At 38.0% G+C, this 17,116-nt stretch overlaps 1 protein-coding gene across 1 annotated transcript in view; it reads right to left on the bottom strand.

Annotated features, from left to right (window-relative positions):
• The window catches only part of col11a1b (collagen, type XI, alpha 1b), an 83,798-nt gene that overhangs the window by 7,910 nt on the left and 58,772 nt on the right, over positions 1 to 17,116 (bottom strand). The window contains exons 29-54 of the mRNA XM_077557308.1: positions 16,928 to 16,981; positions 16,732 to 16,839; positions 16,605 to 16,658; positions 15,617 to 15,670; positions 14,011 to 14,055; positions 13,771 to 13,824; positions 13,630 to 13,674; positions 13,410 to 13,463; positions 13,270 to 13,323; positions 13,049 to 13,102; positions 12,699 to 12,806; positions 11,829 to 11,918; positions 10,478 to 10,531; positions 8,220 to 8,327; positions 8,031 to 8,138; positions 7,778 to 7,831; positions 7,633 to 7,686; positions 5,399 to 5,506; positions 2,523 to 2,576; positions 2,391 to 2,444; positions 2,253 to 2,306; positions 1,717 to 1,770; positions 1,514 to 1,621; positions 1,373 to 1,426; positions 1,155 to 1,208; positions 1,013 to 1,066 (exon numbers count right to left, since the gene is read on the bottom strand). Of these exons, the coding sequence (XP_077413434.1) occupies positions 1,013 to 1,066; positions 1,155 to 1,208; positions 1,373 to 1,426; positions 1,514 to 1,621; positions 1,717 to 1,770; positions 2,253 to 2,306; positions 2,391 to 2,444; positions 2,523 to 2,576; positions 5,399 to 5,506; positions 7,633 to 7,686; positions 7,778 to 7,831; positions 8,031 to 8,138; positions 8,220 to 8,327; positions 10,478 to 10,531; positions 11,829 to 11,918; positions 12,699 to 12,806; positions 13,049 to 13,102; positions 13,270 to 13,323; positions 13,410 to 13,463; positions 13,630 to 13,674; positions 13,771 to 13,824; positions 14,011 to 14,055; positions 15,617 to 15,670; positions 16,605 to 16,658; positions 16,732 to 16,839; positions 16,928 to 16,981 (1,746 nt within the window). The remainder of the gene's footprint in view (positions 1 to 1,012; positions 1,067 to 1,154; positions 1,209 to 1,372; positions 1,427 to 1,513; positions 1,622 to 1,716; positions 1,771 to 2,252; positions 2,307 to 2,390; positions 2,445 to 2,522; positions 2,577 to 5,398; positions 5,507 to 7,632; positions 7,687 to 7,777; positions 7,832 to 8,030; positions 8,139 to 8,219; positions 8,328 to 10,477; positions 10,532 to 11,828; positions 11,919 to 12,698; positions 12,807 to 13,048; positions 13,103 to 13,269; positions 13,324 to 13,409; positions 13,464 to 13,629; positions 13,675 to 13,770; positions 13,825 to 14,010; positions 14,056 to 15,616; positions 15,671 to 16,604; positions 16,659 to 16,731; positions 16,840 to 16,927; positions 16,982 to 17,116) is intronic.

Raw genomic sequence — 17,116 nt, 5'->3', positions numbered from 1 at the left:
GTGTTGACCTTGAAGATACTTTCCATTATGTTCGAAACACGCTAAAAGCTAAAAGCTGTCCAAACAGCCTCAGGTCATGAGGTCACCAGCACACTGGTGTTGTCATGTGCTATTAGGGCCGTCATCAAATGTCTGTGTGTGTGAGTGTGTGTGTACCCCAGCTTGTATGTTTGCTTATGACGATGCACATCCACGTGCTTCGTCGTGCACCATGAGGAGTTGATTCTAAAAACTATTATTGTATTGTATTATGCTGATGTTTCTAAAATTATATATGTTACATGGAAAAAGCTTATTGGTGCTAAATCCCACCTTATTCAATATTTTTGGGTTAAAAAAATTATATATATTTTTCAGTGAAATCATAATTGGGCTCTACTCCACGAATATTGGAGATCCACTATAATAAATATTTATAACAGTAACATATACATAACATAACGGAAAAATAACCCTAAGTATGTATTTAATTATGAATGTTGTGGCATGTATCTCCAACTATGACAAATATTTGCCATACTATATTATAAACATAAAAAAAGAAGAAGGATATTAATAGAATAAATACAAATATACATTAAGTTAAATTATTTGTATTTCCACGCACTATATACTGAATTAAAATATGAATAACGTTGGGATGGTCTTAGGATGGCACATTCGGTATATTTTCATTGCATAGAGCTCCTAATAAGCAATATTATAAATAATGAAATATACAACCCATAACAATACCGGCAAAGTGAATATTTGGCATGTTGTTGTTGTCCATTAAAAAGCACTTAACAGATTTACTTTTTAGATGCAATAAATATATAAAAAGTCTTATTATTATTATTATTATTACTTACTATCTATCAAAAGGCATTTTTAATCTTTCAAAAACAACTTATTATAAATAAAAAATGAATGACGTAATTAATTAATGAATTTAAAATATATTAAATACCATATATTAAAAATGGTACACATTCCTAATCTAAATCCCCCATTTTTAAAACTGTCTACTCACCCGTTTGCCAGGAGGTCCTGGTACTCCAGCCTCACCAGAAGGACCTGGAGGTCCCTAAATGGAGGGGTGACAAAAAAATTGTAATATATCGGGATGCAATACTTGCTTTTGACCGTTTATCTTCAGATTTGTAACAACGTACCGGTTGACCGGCCTCTCCATCATCTCCCTTGTCACCATTTAAACCGTCAAGGCCCTAAATGAGAGATTTTCCAAACATTCAAATCAATGCAAATTTGTTGCCACACAAAAAGGATGCCATACAATAATGGGCCATGATGACGTTGGTGCAATTAGCAAACACCACCACATAGAATAATAGGGAACAATTAGAAATGATTAATAATATGTAATACTTACAGCAGCACCGGGCTCACCAGGAGGTCCGGGGTCTCCTGGAAAACCAACAGGGCCCTGCAGAGAGAGTGAGAAAATGACTCAACATTTTAACTTAACAAAAACAGTTTTCTATGCCATGGTGTCGAGCGTAGTTGCACATACAGGGTTACCCTTGGGGCCGTCATCTCCAGAGGGTCCGCGAGCCCCGGCGGGTCCCGCTGCTCCGGGCGGTCCAGAGTCTCCCTTCTCGCCAATCTCTCCTCGCAGCCCCTGAAGGCAAAACACACCACAGGGTCAATCTGTCAATTTAAACAATATTTGCATCATCAGAATTGAATTTCAAATTGGGTGTGAAAATGACTTACTGCTGAACCTGGCTCTCCGGATGATCCTGGGTTGCCGGCCTCGCCAGTTTCTCCCTATTGAGCGAAAAGCAAGTTTGGCAAAATTTAGATACTGTAAATTTTACCAAAGAGTACACACTGCACACACTGTACTGCACACACTACCCCCAAAATTTCAATCACTTCTATACACAATCATTTTACACTGAAAAGTTGCCTTTCCCAAACATTTTAGGCCATGCGCCAATTCAATTTCCTGACATGGATGTTGTACCACTCATCGTTATGCACACCACCAAAGTGAGAAGTGAAAGCTACTAGAATACACAACCCAATTCCACAACATCCCAACCAAGATTGTGCACTCCCTTCTCCCCTTAAGCATCACCCCCCAAAAAAATCCTTAAAAAAAACATGTCAATATCTAAGCAAAGATGGTGCATCACCTCTCCGCCTCATTCGCAGCCTAAAAAAGTCAAATTGTGTCTTAACGTGAAAAAAAAAAAGATAGAAAAATGAGCTACCACAAGCAAAGCGCACATTAAAAACCTCCTCACCTTCTCACCGACAGCTCCTGGTCCTCCAATACCACCGGGGGGGCCTTGAGCTCCCTGTGGATACAGCGTATTTATCAGTGAAGGCCGTTATACCAGTAAAAGTGCTGAATTTCAATTTCAAACAGAAAACAAGCTTACACTGGCACCACCTGGTCCTTGAGGGCCACGGGGGCCTGGTGGTCCAGGAGGTCCCTGTTAAAAGACATGCATAAAGAATTATGTCTTTAAAAAAATCACATTATTATATTAAAAAAACAAAAGTACACTCACCATGGCTCCAACGTCTCCGTTCTCTCCCTTCTCGCCTGGAGGTCCGGGCAAACCCTGGAAGAGGTGCGAGTCATTTGTTAGAGCATGACTGAGCTGCATTATCATGGCTAAAATGATAATCATGATTCATTTGATCAATATTTTAATCACACATATTCATCATGTTTGGGAAAACATCTGTATTTTTATTGCACTACTTTTCAACATAAAAATGATAAGTGATGTTGAAACGCATAAAAAAAAAAAATCCCAAGAATTTAACATTTCTAACTGAATAAACTGCTATTATCTTGTTTGAAAATGCACGTTCGTCATCATGAGGTGGTGTTTGTCAGACGACCTTGTATACTACCCATCCCATCCTGTTCAACAACAACATACAGCTTTGTTTCATATTGCTGATTTCCTGGTGTAAGAGGCTAATTCATAACGGCTTGAGGCTTCATTCCTGAGCTAAGCGAGCACGGACAGATAAATAACGCATCCCACAGTGCCGGCCAATAAATAACGGCGGTGTTTGTGAAATACGCACACTAATGGATTAGAAAGATGCACTCTTCGGCACACATAGCAAATCGATATGCGTTTACTAATGCTTCTCTATCATTGATACATCCAACCGTCTGCACATCCTGCACCACATTTTCAGCTACATGGGAGAGGAAAAAAAAACTTTCAATCTATTTATCCATTGCCCACAGTGAAAAAATCATTAGCACTGTGCTCCGAGTGGACATCTACTGAAGGGCATTCTTAATTAAAAGAGGGGAGATCAGAGGAGTGCGGGAGGCCCAATTAAAAGTCAATTACGCTGAATAACGACGTTATTAGGCCCCACTGGCCGGCTGGCCGGCGGGGGCGAGCCAAGTATGGAGGTAATTAACTTTGAGATGTTAAACTCTGAGTTTCTCTTTATAGAAATGTCCTTTGGATTACTTTTTGATGGAGGTGAGGCTGCTTCATCTATATTCGGCTTTATTTCTGTTAAATAGTAATAATAATATTAATAATTTATTATTCTTGTGAAATTAGAACTTAAAAAAAAATCTAATAACTATGACTTTTTTCTTGTAAAATTAAAACTTATTTTTTTAACCCCCACCTTCAATACCTTTATTCCCTAAAATCAAAACTTCAATATCTGTTTTTGTAAAATGACACTCTTTTAATTTTGGGAAAATAACTTTGTCCCCCTTTATAATTATGATTTTGGTGGTAAATGTATACATTGACACTTGTAACACTCCCCCCACCCCCTCTCAAAATTAATCTTTTTTTCTTCATACTATTAAACCTTTTTTTTTTGCCCTCATAGAATACTTAATTGTTCTCTTTAGCTCTTAAAATGATTTTGATCCCCCTCTGTAAAATAACCACACAGTCCTCCAATAAATATGACCACATAGGTCGCTTTGAAAAGGTGCCAAATTACGACCAAGTGTTACGTGTTTTAGTTTAGCGACCTCTATCGGCCATGTTAAATGGCGCAAAAATACTAAAGTGAGAGTCAAACTGGTGGGAAGACGAGTGTTTTTATCTGACTGAGCTATTTGGCCGGTGATTGTTTTAGTGTTGACTACATGTTTTGTAACTACAACCTCACTGTGCTTTTTCCTAATCTCAACCATTAGTGTCCCATGTAAGGACGTAAAGTGTGCTGTACAACGGTACCTCACTGAGAGCCTCATCCTAACCCCAACCATTAGTCCGTGACGGGGAATTGACATACATGTCAACATTAAAAATGAACACTAAGATCATTACTGGACTGTTAGCTCAGTAAGATAAATGTTTCGTTTTCCGACCACACGACCCGGGTTCGAGTCTGAGTTTGGTATTTTTTCGCTATTTAACATGGCCGATAGAGGTCGCTAAACTACAACACGTGACACTTGGTCGTATTTTAGTGCATGGTAACATGACCAATATGGTTGTTATTGTTGGAGGACTTGTTGAAAAATTACAAATGTTACCTTCTTTTGATGAAGAAAAAAAACCTTAAATATTTACTTTTGTTCATAACAGGATTTACACCCAACATTTTTAATCCCCAAATTATAATTATATATATTTTGGTCAAATTGCAACTTTTATTTGTCCCTAAACTATCACTTTTTAGTTGTAGGTGTAATATGTAACAAATGGTGCCATTGCTACTTCCTGTTCTTGTTCCCATATTAGTTGGTTTTGTAAGACTCCATTGACCAGCTTTTTGTAACACCTTGTACAGTATTCAGGTTTACAATAGCTGGAGATGATGATGCTTTTGCAAGCTACTTTGGGTCTCTTTGCTTTGCTTGAGCTGTTTTGTTTGTAAATGCTTTTAAGTGTTGTGCTTTTGCTTGTGTGAAGCACCTTAAGTCACCGAAATGTGCTATAGCTATAAATAAATCTGCCTTGCCTTGATTGGACTCTCAGCTAGTATTTACTAGCCTTTTGTGAACAAAGGACATTGGTTTGGAAAATCTTCTGTCACTGAGTGAAAATGTAGACTGCTGTGTTAGCTTTTTGTGCAAGCAACGAGCTAGGTATCCAGTTGTAGGTATCCCTGTACTGTTACTGTGCATGATAAGTGATTCTGGTGTGTAGAATCAACTTCAGCATTAACATCAGCTCGGCTAGATGCCAAACGCTATGCTAGCGCTGATTGATGTGTAACTTTGCCTATTCTAAGCAGGAGCAGACAGGAGGGCAAAGAAACATTATTTAACCAGGAGTGAGGCTTCATGAATAAATGATGCCGTTTTTTTCCCCCCACAGTCATGTAAATGAGATGAAATGTCATTAGAAGGAAGTCATTTGTACTCAGGAAACAAACGACGGGACGTACATCTCAAGAAGGTTACGAAAACAACAAGATTAGTGAAAGGACAAACCTGTAGGCCGATGGGTCCCGGAAGACCGGGGAAACCTCTGGATCCTTCGTCTCCTTTCTGGCCAAACATTCCCTGTTGTCCTCTGGGGCCGGCTTCACCATCGCTGCCCTACACGAGGCCCAAACGAAACCAGGCATATTCAAGGTGACTCCGTTGAAGGGAGGGTCAATAAGCACTTTACAACACCGATACAGTCAATCGGGACAAATGGTCTCCTTAACCAGAATTCCAAAGTTCGTTTCATGACGATTTGTACAACCTTTTGATTTTCCTCGTCAGTTGATATGTGAGTCACATGGTGATTGGAGTTTATGTAAGATTTGTATAAAGTGTTACTGAATTATAATTAATTAATAATAATCATGTTGTTTTCTCCTACAATTATTTTTTTTTCTCTGAAAATTCCAACTCAAACACTTTTACACTTGTAAGATTATAATTTTGTTTTGCTTCTAAAATATATATCCTTTTTTTTAAATCTGAATTTTCCCCCCTGCAAAATCAAATCTTTTTTAATTCTTATTTAATTTCCTCCAAAAATGAGGAAAATTTTTTTCAATTTACTTAGTTTAGTACTTCAATTAAATTTTTCCTACTCATAAAATTTGTACTTTTTCTTCCTACAATTTATTACATTTTTGTGGGTAAAATTATAACTCTCCGAAAATTACATTTTTTTTCTACAATTATTATAATTATTTTTAATACTACTACTACTTAATTACTGCTTTTATCATCATAAAAAGAATACTTCTGGGGGTTACTTTTAACTTGAAAATTTTCCTAAAAATATTGGTAAGATTAAAATTTTGTTCTTATAAAATCACAACACTTTTTTCCTCCTAAATTTGTTTATTATTTGCAATAAAAATGTTGGTTCTTGTAAAATTACTTAAAAATAATTATCTTACCGTTATGACTTTGTTGGAATGATTTTGCTTGTTTTATACTACAATAATAATAATAATAATAATAATAATAATAAATACCTATCCTCAGTGGGCAATCAAAGGAAAAACAAAAACCTTAAATCCTACATTTCCTTGTGCAATTACTTTCAGTATATTCTTTGACAATAATAATAAACAGCTTTTTTTTCCAGCACCATAGCAAATGGAGCACAGATGAAGTTGATTTGAACTGACAAACAAATGTTCACTAATTGCCTGTTCAGCTCGGTCATGCTACCGACTCTCGGCCAGTCTGCCCTCGCATTCAAAAAATATATATATTTTCACCCCCTACAGATGCCGTCTTTTGGCTGCTAAAGCTGGAACATTTACAACAACGAGCCGCTGGTTCGACTAACCCCGCACCCCCCTCCCTCGGGTGATCCCCTATTGCAGAAAGTCTTGACGTTGCGGTAATGAGGCGGGCGTGGCGGCGAGCGTGTTTGGCGGCTTGTCGACACTGAACGCGATGTGGCGATTTTTCCCCGCCGGCATGCTGATGTGCTGCTGTGTCATTTTTAGGATAACAATGTCAGTGAGGCTTGTTAAAAAGTTGCCTAGTAGTAGACAAAAACTCTTAAATCAGTTGAGGCAATTCAAGGGGGACTTATTAGGAGCATGTGACTTTTTGATTGCTCGTATACAAATGGTTAGGTCATTAAAGGGGGAATTACACTACCAAGTACAGTAAATCTGTTGTTAGTTGCCTAATTCTCCAAATGTGTGTGTGTGAGTGATGTTAGTATTCAGTTAATTTACATTATAGCATCACCGAATTTCATTTCTTGGCAACCATTCTGGGCTAATATTCTCTTTTTTTTCCAGATTTTCAAAGCCACGGGCTGACTACAGTACAGTGAACACATGCATGTTGGCATATTTCCAGTTTGGCATTTGTGATTTTCCCTGTAGACAGATTTTTTGGCGCCCATGGAACTATGTTGAAGTTATTCAGGCTAACGCCTGGCCTAATAGAAAAAAGTGCTTTGTTGCCATCTTGCAGGCAATCCCCAACTTTTTGGGGTGGGCAACAATTGTAGAATTTTGCTATTCGTGGCAGGACTCGTTCACTCATGAATACATATTGTGTCAGAGCCAAAAGGTAAGCAGAGCTGCAGTATCATTGAATGCACAGGTATAGGTTTGCTTTTATCTCATCAACCTCAAAACTATTTTTAAAAAAGAGGGTTAAGTTACAGATGTTGAACCCAATGTCTACTCTTTAGCTGTTGTTGTATTGGTCACTCATTGAGATGATCGGAAAAAATGGGAAGTGGTACTCACAGCTGGACCAGGAGCTCCGATCACACCCTGAAGACCACTGGGGCCTGGTGGTCCCTGAAGCAAGAACAGTTACAAAGCTGATGAAGATGACACATCCTCATATTTCCAACCACATGAACATTTTATATGAAAGCAAGGGACTTACAAGTTCGCCCTTGTCTCCTTTGCCTCCCTTCTGTCCGGGGCCGCCAACCTCTCCCTGTAGGACGATACAAAAGCAGCAGAGGGCATCCTCCATCTTTAAAGGCACTTTTCAAAGCCCCCTTGACCGCCATTGGCCAGGTACATATTTCTCCAGGGATTCAAATTTAATTGGCCTCCACAACAACCTTGAAGTGAGTTATTTGCACTTAATTGATTGTCTGCGTCGTACGTGACTAGGAATACTTTTTACCCACCTTGTCACCGTCCTCTCCGGGTGGGCCTTGAGGCCCGCCTGAACCGGGAAGACCAACAGGACCTTGGATGCCATCGCGGCCAGCCGGACCCATGGGACCTTTCTCTCCCTAAATAACATGAAAAACGGATAACAAATTGAATGTATGAACCCTGCGAGATTAACTGCTGGTGGAGAAAAATGTACTTACGGGAGCTCCCTTTTCGCCAGCCGGTCCGGGTGGTCCCTGGGGGCCGTTGCGTCCCGTCAGGCCGATAGGACCTCCGGGGCCAGCCGCGCCTCTCTCACCTGGGGAACCCTGTCACATTGAAACAGGTATAGAAAAAAATGACATTAGCAAATATTGATAGATGGAAGGGGCAGGATTAACCCTAATCAACTCTAATACTCTTACCCTAATCCCATACCCATACCCTAAACCCCGAATCTAATGTCATATCCTAACTCCTAACCATAACTCTTAATTTTTTTTATTCGTAATCCCTCACCCACAATCCCTAACCATATTCCCTCAATCTAATCCAAACTCTTAAATCTAACCCTGAGTTTTATTTCTAATCCTTAATTTTAATCCCTCACCCCAACAATAATCCTCACCCTTACATTTTTACCTTAAACCCTCATTCTAACCCTCACTTTAAACCAGGGATGGCAAACTGTGGTCCTCGAGAGCTGGAGTCCTGCAGGTTTTAGAGGTTTCCCTATTCAAACTGCGTCTGATTCCAATTAACAGGATCATTATCAGGTTAATGCAGAATTGGGAAATATCCAAGACCTGTAGTTCTCTGGACCGGATCTCACCATCCCTGATTTAAACCCTCACGCCTAACTATAATCCCTCACCTTTCCACTAAACCCAACCTTAAACTAACCCTAAACCACCCCATACCCTCAAAATCCTCTAAAACTCACTCCAAACCCTACCCCGGTGGAACTTAATCTGGGTTTGATCGAACCCCAAGGAAGGAGTGAGTCAGTCTCAGGGGTTTCAGAGGTCAAGACCCCCCCCCCACCCCCATTCAAATGATTTGTGATTACACGCCCCAATAACGCTACATTGCTTGGCCTATCTGTGCTGCGCAAGTAGTCGACTTGTGGCAGTTGTGATGGTACGCCGTGTAATTTCTTTATTGTTGTAATCCCTTCATACCAACTATGTCGAGGAGAAAAAAAAGTGGTTGGGCAAATATGTGCAATATGACCTCACATGTATAATGGAACATGGTGGTCAATTCTGGGGCCTCTACTGTTTTCATTGTATCTGCGGCCTCAGCTGTGGTTCTAGAAATATAGAGTTGAGTTGAGTGATGGTAATCAGCGTCCTAACTGCATGGTTTGCAATGCCAAGCATAGCAATTCTAGTCCAGCACAACTAGCTATCTAGCAAAACTAAATGAAAATTGAAAATTGCATGGTGATGGGGAAGACAAGAACACAACACTTTCTGAATTGAAGAGAGCCAGATTCGACGAAAAGGCTACTCTTCCTGGTCATTCTGTTGACCAGTAAAACCCAATTTGAAAAAATAAATAAAAACAATTCTGGGTTCGGTAGGGAACTGGTGGGGTTTGGTACCTCCAACAACCACTGCTGTAGACAAAACAACATTTACAACTTTGAAGATTTTATAGTCTTCAATGAAGAAAATATGCATGTTTTTGTAGTATAGGAAGAAGCCTATATACCCAATACAATCACAGGGAGAACATGCAAACTGTACAAAGATGTTTGCTGAGATTCAAATCTGGATCATTTAAATGCGATTCAAATGTGCTAACCACAAATGATCGTGCTGAAATTCAACCAATTTCATGGCAATTTAAAACACAGCATGGATATGTCTCACTGTTGGATATATAATAGTAGCATGAAGCCAAAGCTGTTGTGTTTGGTCAAAATTATGGGATACCACAGGCTAAACTGGCCGTCAAAATGAAAGGCTAGAGTGATCGATGCTGCAATCACACTCACTGACGTTCCCACAACAGCAGGAAGTCAATGTGTTGCGTTCGCCATCCCAAAATATTCCCGCCAATTTGAGCTAATTGCCTCATTGCGCTCATTCACAGATGATCTTTTCATCTCTTTTCATCGCCTGTCATCTGATGGGTTGTCGCTAGAGAGGTGCTTTAGGGCTATAATTGTAACAAGGCCGTGTTTAACGGTTCGACAAAATGTCAGGCGTTTCAAAGTCGACTGTCAGTCAGCTTTCGCCCATTCAGCTGCTGCAGAGGCTTTTCAAGAGCCACACTTATTCATGCAGTACTTCCCCATAAGAGATCCTGTTCGCTCTTCCACTTGAGTGTGTACGACTACTACCGAGGAGGATGTCCATTAAGTGCGACAAATCAGTGAAACCATACATTCCCCAACAGCACATTTGTAATAATAACAATAAACAAGTACAGCAAAGTATTTACGCTGCAAATGTGTTACAGTGTTACTTACGATAGGGCCGGCGGTACCCTGGGGCCCTTCTCCTCCCTTTAAGCCACCTGGACCCTGAGAGCACACGGAGAGGAGAAAGTTGGCGTCAGATGTGGACCCGCATAGAAGAAATTAGGCTGAAGAATCCATGATGAAAAAGATGCAGGAAGTCTGCCATTTTGGTTTGAAAGTCATTTAGGTTCATTTTGGACATTTCCAGGTGTCCCATTTACTACCAAATTTGATGCTACACAGATTAGGAAGATTAAGATTCGTCACTGAATGTAGGTAAGACCACATGAAATTTGGTAGGTACCATACATGAACTACTAAAAACTCTGAAGAATCCATGCTGGAAATGACATTGATTCCCAGTCATTTTGGTTTGATGTGGTTAATTTAAGTTTATTTAGACATTAGGTAGCTTCCCCTGGCATTTTTGGAAAAGCTAAAATGACTTAGCAACATGGGAATTTGGAAGGTGTGTCTATCGTGAATAGCCTAAAAAAATCCATGCTTGAAAAGACACAGCAAGTCTGCTGTTTTGGTTTTAAGTGGCCATTTTACGTCAAAATTTAAAGGGGGAAAGTTTAGACCCTAAGGTCAGGTTCAGTGCTACTTTGAAGACAAATTTACCCCGAGAGATTTTCATGACTGAATTAAAAAAAAGTAGATGAGCGACGCTAAATTACAAAACAGTTTGTTTTCATCATTGAATGTGAGCGGAGCTTGCCAGCGAAATTTGACGACTCGCCATAAAACCCTTAAGACCTCAACTTAATAACCTAATGTACTTTATATAGGGTAAAGGAATGAGCATGGTGAAATCCGGGTCTATCTACTGTATCTCGGGAGGGCTTTCATGCATTTGGCTTTGTGACTCTGCAGTGAGCGCTGTGTATTCGCCTGTGCTGAATCACCACTGCATAGGAGGAAAAGGCTGCTACCCAGATGCAATAAAGGGCTTTCATTACCGTAACTCATTCGCGGGCCTCAGCGCCAGCGGGCATGGAGGATGCCGAGCGAGCAGAAGATTCCACACGCAAAAAAAAAAAAAAAAAAAAAAAAAAAAAAGATTTGTGAAAAAGATTTATTGGCTCATATAGCGCTGCTCTGCCTTTGCTTAAAAAAAAAATACTCTATTTGTACCTGTGTGGGTTCCTAATATTTTGGTCACCTTATTTAGCTACACTAGAGAGGCATAGCTCTCTGTATAATGCATGATGATTAGGAATATTTAAAGGAACCAATTACTTATGCATTAAGCCTTCTTTTTTTTTTTTTACATGTTGCTTATTTTGACACTTGTACGACCATTAAAAAGAAGTAAATTAAGTCTGTGTGTTTTTACATCTCAGTGAACGTTACTTACCATAGCGCCTGGAAGACCTCTTGCCCCCTGGAAGCCACGCAGACCTGCAGGACCTGGCTTACCACCGGACCCCTGAGGGCCTGGATCTCCCTGTAGAGAGACAAATAACTCATTGAGTGACAGCCAGAACATGTTACACTTTAGGGTAAGTACAATGAATGTAATGGTTTTAAAATACAATGCAAGTTATTAAAAAACAACATCTCTAAAATACACAAAAAAATAATTGTAAGATGAGGACTTAAAGCCTGTGCTATTGAATCAGTTGTGTGACTTAAAACAACCAAAATGTTTTGACATGCACGTGAATTGAGACACATATTCATCAGTTTATTAGGGAGGCACTGTTGCCAGTAAAAGGCGCAATTTTGCTGCATGCTGTAAATGAGGAAAAATTGCACCATCTGGTGGATAAACATTGTTACTTTGACTTACAAGATACGAGTTGTCGCTACTGTATGTCCATTTTTCGTCATGAGTTGCGAGCAAAGATTTGAGTTACGAGTCATAGAACAAATTGAAGTCACAAGACAAGACGCCACTGCATATAAATACTGAGACTACATTTCACATAACGGATTGCATTAGTTTATGTTAAGATACATCAAAAATTTTATTCACAGTGGTTTTAAGTAGGACCTTTTTTTATTTTCATGGATTTGTCGTTTTAGTTTAAGGGACAAAGATGACAATTGTCCGTCGCTAGCAAATGAGGCCTGCAGTATATTCATTCAACAGTGCAAAAAATGCCTGGGGAAAAAATGAATGGCACAAAATGTCTGTACGATCGCTCAAGGTTTCATTGTGACAATCCACACAAAATAATTTGTTGTCTTTGACTTTTTATGACTACGAAAAGTGCTCGTTTACCTTTCCACCCTCTTTTCCAGCAGCGCCTGGCAAACCTTGCTCTCCAGGTGGGCCTGGGGAACCAGGGTGACCTCGCTCGCCACTTGGTCCAGTCTCTCCGGTTGGACCCTGACAGTGAACAGCAAAGTTATTCACTCATCAGTGTATATATATATATATATATATATATATATATATATATATATATATATATATATATATATATATATATATATATATATATATATATATATATATATATATATATATATATACATATATATATGTATATATATATATTTATATATTTTTTTACCTGTCCTTCTAATTTTTCCTAATAGAATGCATTGGCTCCTATAAAAAGGACTTACTTGAGGTCCAACAACGCCTCCAGGTCCTGGTGGTCCAGTCTTTCCTTGGAAACCCTGAAATGGGACGAAACAGCTCAGTTTTCTTCCAAGTCAACATGCTAGATCGTTAGCTTAGCTGGCTAACTGAAAAAAAAGCTTGTGATTGGCCTGTCAGCAGATCCAGGGATGTGTTTTAGCAAAAGGTCAATTGGGAATTCAGGGGGATTAAGATTAATGCTGACCGTCTCTCCTCTCTGTCCTGGGTGACCTGGCAGCCCGTCCTTTCCTGGTGGGCCCTACGCGTAGAGTGGAGAGCCAAATACATCATCATCAGGATAATAACCTATAGATTATTATTAACACTGTGATTGCAATCACGTACATTGGGTCCCTTTGGTCCGGGGAAGCCTACAGGTCCTTGGGGTCCTTGAGGACCCTTTAATGAGAAGAAGTGGTTGATAAAATGGAATTCAATTTCATGACACATGATACCCCCCCGCCCACATCTATCCATCCATTCAATTTCCATATAATACTGCATACAAAATGTACAAAGTAAGAGATTAATTCAAATAATAATAATAAAAAAATATAAATCTCACCCTCTCTCCGGGTGGTCCTGAAGGTCCATCACTGCCTGAGGTGCCCTGATGAGGACAAAAAGATAACACACTATCAGCTTTCTGCAGTTCAATTCACATTTAGACTAAATCACACAGTCCATAAATGAATTGATTTATCACCTTTGCTCCTGGTTTTCCTGTAGGTCCTCTGGCACCACGCCCACCACGTGGACCCTACACACACATCATTGCACATACAAACTATGGTCATCGGAGGAAATAAATATTATGTCGATATTATGTAGGGAATTAATGAATGCGTAGTGTCCACCCAGCAAATTGATCTGATCCAAAATGTGACTATTATTATTGTGTGGGCAGCATGAATCATTTATGATTCAGATGTACGAAATTGCCTACCGTTGGGCCGCGTTGGCCTCGAGGTCCGGATTTGCCAGCAACTCCCTGACAGAGACACAAACAACAACAGAACAGGCTTCAAATCATTTTTAATGATTTGGCAGAACTTTAATATCACGTGAGCATCTCTGGACAAACAAACGGTAAACGTGTGTTGTTGAGATGACCGCCATGTATCCAAATGATTGGTTGTGGGGGGAAAAAAAAAATTAAGGATGAAATTTAAAATATGTTTTTTTTTTAAAAGATTAAATTAAAGTGAAATTCTGATGATTTTTTTAAACAAAATAAAGCAAATCAAACGAAAACATTTAAAACGGATCATAATAAAATACAAAATAAAATAATATGGTATTGATCCGTAAATTTATTGTGTATTTAATTTAATTGAATAAAGCATTACATTAATTTTATCAAATTTTTAATGATTTAACTAAACAAGATAGATTCAAAATAATGGACAAAAAAATCAGCTGTAAAAATTCAAATGTGTACATTGTACAATTACAATTATCTTAACATTTTTTGCATGGTTACTTTGAAAATAAAGATTGAATTAAACAAAAATAAACACATTATACAAATAAAAAACTACTAATGCCAAAAATACAACAAAATTCATATTCACTGTGTAAAAACGTTAACTGAAACCGCAATAGTTACATTTTTTTGTAAGCTTTTTTTCTCAAACAGTCAATCATAAATAAGTGAAAATACTGTAAATTAACAAAGTATTATAAAATATATACACCCGAACCTCGATATAACTGACCAACATTTCATGAATTTTGTATTTAACGGACAGAAACTACAGTGTAGTCCACTCAAAACATTTTTACAGTACTGTGGAACCCTACACCCTCCCCCCATTACTCACGGATCGGCATCCGCACATTCACCTATTCACAGATTAAAAAATAAAAAGATTTTTAACTTTTATTTATTTATTTAAACAGCGTTTTTTGAAGAATCAAAAAGAAAAAAAAGATGTTTGTGTCTCAAATCTCAATGAGTGTTAATTATATATGTGAATTTTTGTTATTACTGTCTTAGTTCAAGAACTGACAGATGTTGTTTACTGATGTTGTTTACTGGAGCTGTCGTGCAATTAACAGACATGTATTTCCAGGTTGTGCTGCTGTTGTCACAGATACTCAGTAAATCCGGCTACGTGCATACAGCCATGTTGGCAGGGGCGACGTTCCCATCGAAGGCAATGGAGAGCTCAAGAGGGGCCAATCTACCTATTCATATGTATGGTATTATGAAAATAGAATTACAAATATAAATACATTTTTGTCCCCCCAAAAAAGTAAAAATGCTGAAAAATAACAAATATATATACAATAAAGTATTTGAATTATATTTCCTTCCTGTTACGTCACCATTATATTTTTGTCAGACAAGGGTGGGTAGTTTTATTTTACAAAGTATTTCTAGATTTAAAGCACAGAAATGCTCACTTATTACTTGAATGACAGTTTAAATCTTTCTTAAAACAATGTGTATATTTTTAATAGTTGTCTACTTGCACACCAGTTTAAAATGTTCTGGAAAAAAAGCCATTAGCTGGGCTTGTCATAAACATACGTAAAACAAAGCTCACCCTTGCGCCTTTCTCGCCATTGGAGCCGGGGAAACCAGGGAAGCCATTGGAGCCCTGCAAGAAAAACACAAAGAGCAAATTGGAATGTGGCGCGGGTCAAAAACAACAAGACAAGACATACGTGGACTTTTAAACAATTACTTATACTGTAGCTACCACTACTCATATTTATAATAATACATTCAAATACATATAAACCTGTACATTCTATTTGTTTGCTACTGCATATAATTATATATATTATCTAATTATAATTATACATTACATTAATTATATACAATAATCCAGAATATCTGAAGAAAAAAGAAGAAAGAAAGAAACCGTTTCCCGGGGTTTTCTCATTGCTTTTCAATACCCAAGTAGATTTACTTTTGAAAAAATAAATAAATCATATGATAATTGCATAAATAACAGATTACAATAAGGATTATAGTAAAAAAAAAAAAAATTCTAAATGATTTCAAAGAAAATAAGTAAAACAAAAATTTAAAATATGTGTCTGTTAGAAATGAATGAATGAATGAATGAAAGCACAATAGGAAGAAGTTGCAAGACTAAAAAAAGTGAATTAAATCAAAAACTAATTAAAACAGGATTACATTGAAATCTAAATTCTCACTTTTAAAATTTATTGTAAAATTAAGAAAATGCACTTAAATAAATGAAGGAATAAAAGAAATAAAAGCGCAAATATTAAAATTAACACATTAGATGTAAAATTCAAATGTAATTAATACTAAAATTAATTGAAAAGCAATAATATAAAACAATCAAAGTAATTAAAGTAAGTGTAGCTAAATTTTTCATTCTAACAAATACCCTTAAAAAAAAAAACTAGATAAAATTTACATAATTAAAAACATTAAAAAATTAAGAATTGGAGTGCAGAAGTTTCCAGTCTTGAATCTGTCACAATCAGGTCTGGTCAAATATTAATTTCCAGTCAATCAGGTTGAGTAATGAAAAAAAACACATTCATGCCACTTACTTTGGACCCTTGTCTTCCAGGGTATCCGGGCAAGCCGGGCACTCCGAGCTTTCCCTAAACAACAGAAGAAACCACAAATTATTTTTTAATTTGGATGTCAGTCTTAGCATGTGATCGGATGCTATACCTTCTCTCCAGCTGAACCGATTGAGCCAGAATCTCCGTTGGGTCCCGATGTGCCCTTGGGGCCCTCGGGTCCGTCCTCTCCTCGGGGTCCCAGTGCACCCCCTTCACCCTGGATGCCCACAAAACAAATTCTTATTAGTATTGAGTTTGATTTGGATGTTTGACACAATTTAAAGTGAAAACATTTGGAAAATCACCTTGTCGCCTTTGAGGCCCATGTCGCCTTTGAAGCCAGGGAAGCCATCTTCTCCCTAAATGGAATCAAATCAATCAATATATTGATGAGACCGTATAGTTGTTGGCATAAGCCAGAAATACAGGAAGCTTGAGTAATAATCGACAGCGACTCCTAGTGGTACTTTGGATTAAAACAGCAAAACCACATT

This window comes from Vanacampus margaritifer, chromosome 2, assembly GCF_051991255.1.
Source record: "Vanacampus margaritifer isolate UIUO_Vmar chromosome 2, RoL_Vmar_1.0, whole genome shotgun sequence".
NCBI lineage: Eukaryota > Metazoa > Chordata > Actinopteri > Syngnathiformes > Syngnathidae > Vanacampus > Vanacampus margaritifer.
Note: the sequence above shows the minus strand (reverse complement) of the source record. Positions and strands in the feature narration are given on the sequence as shown.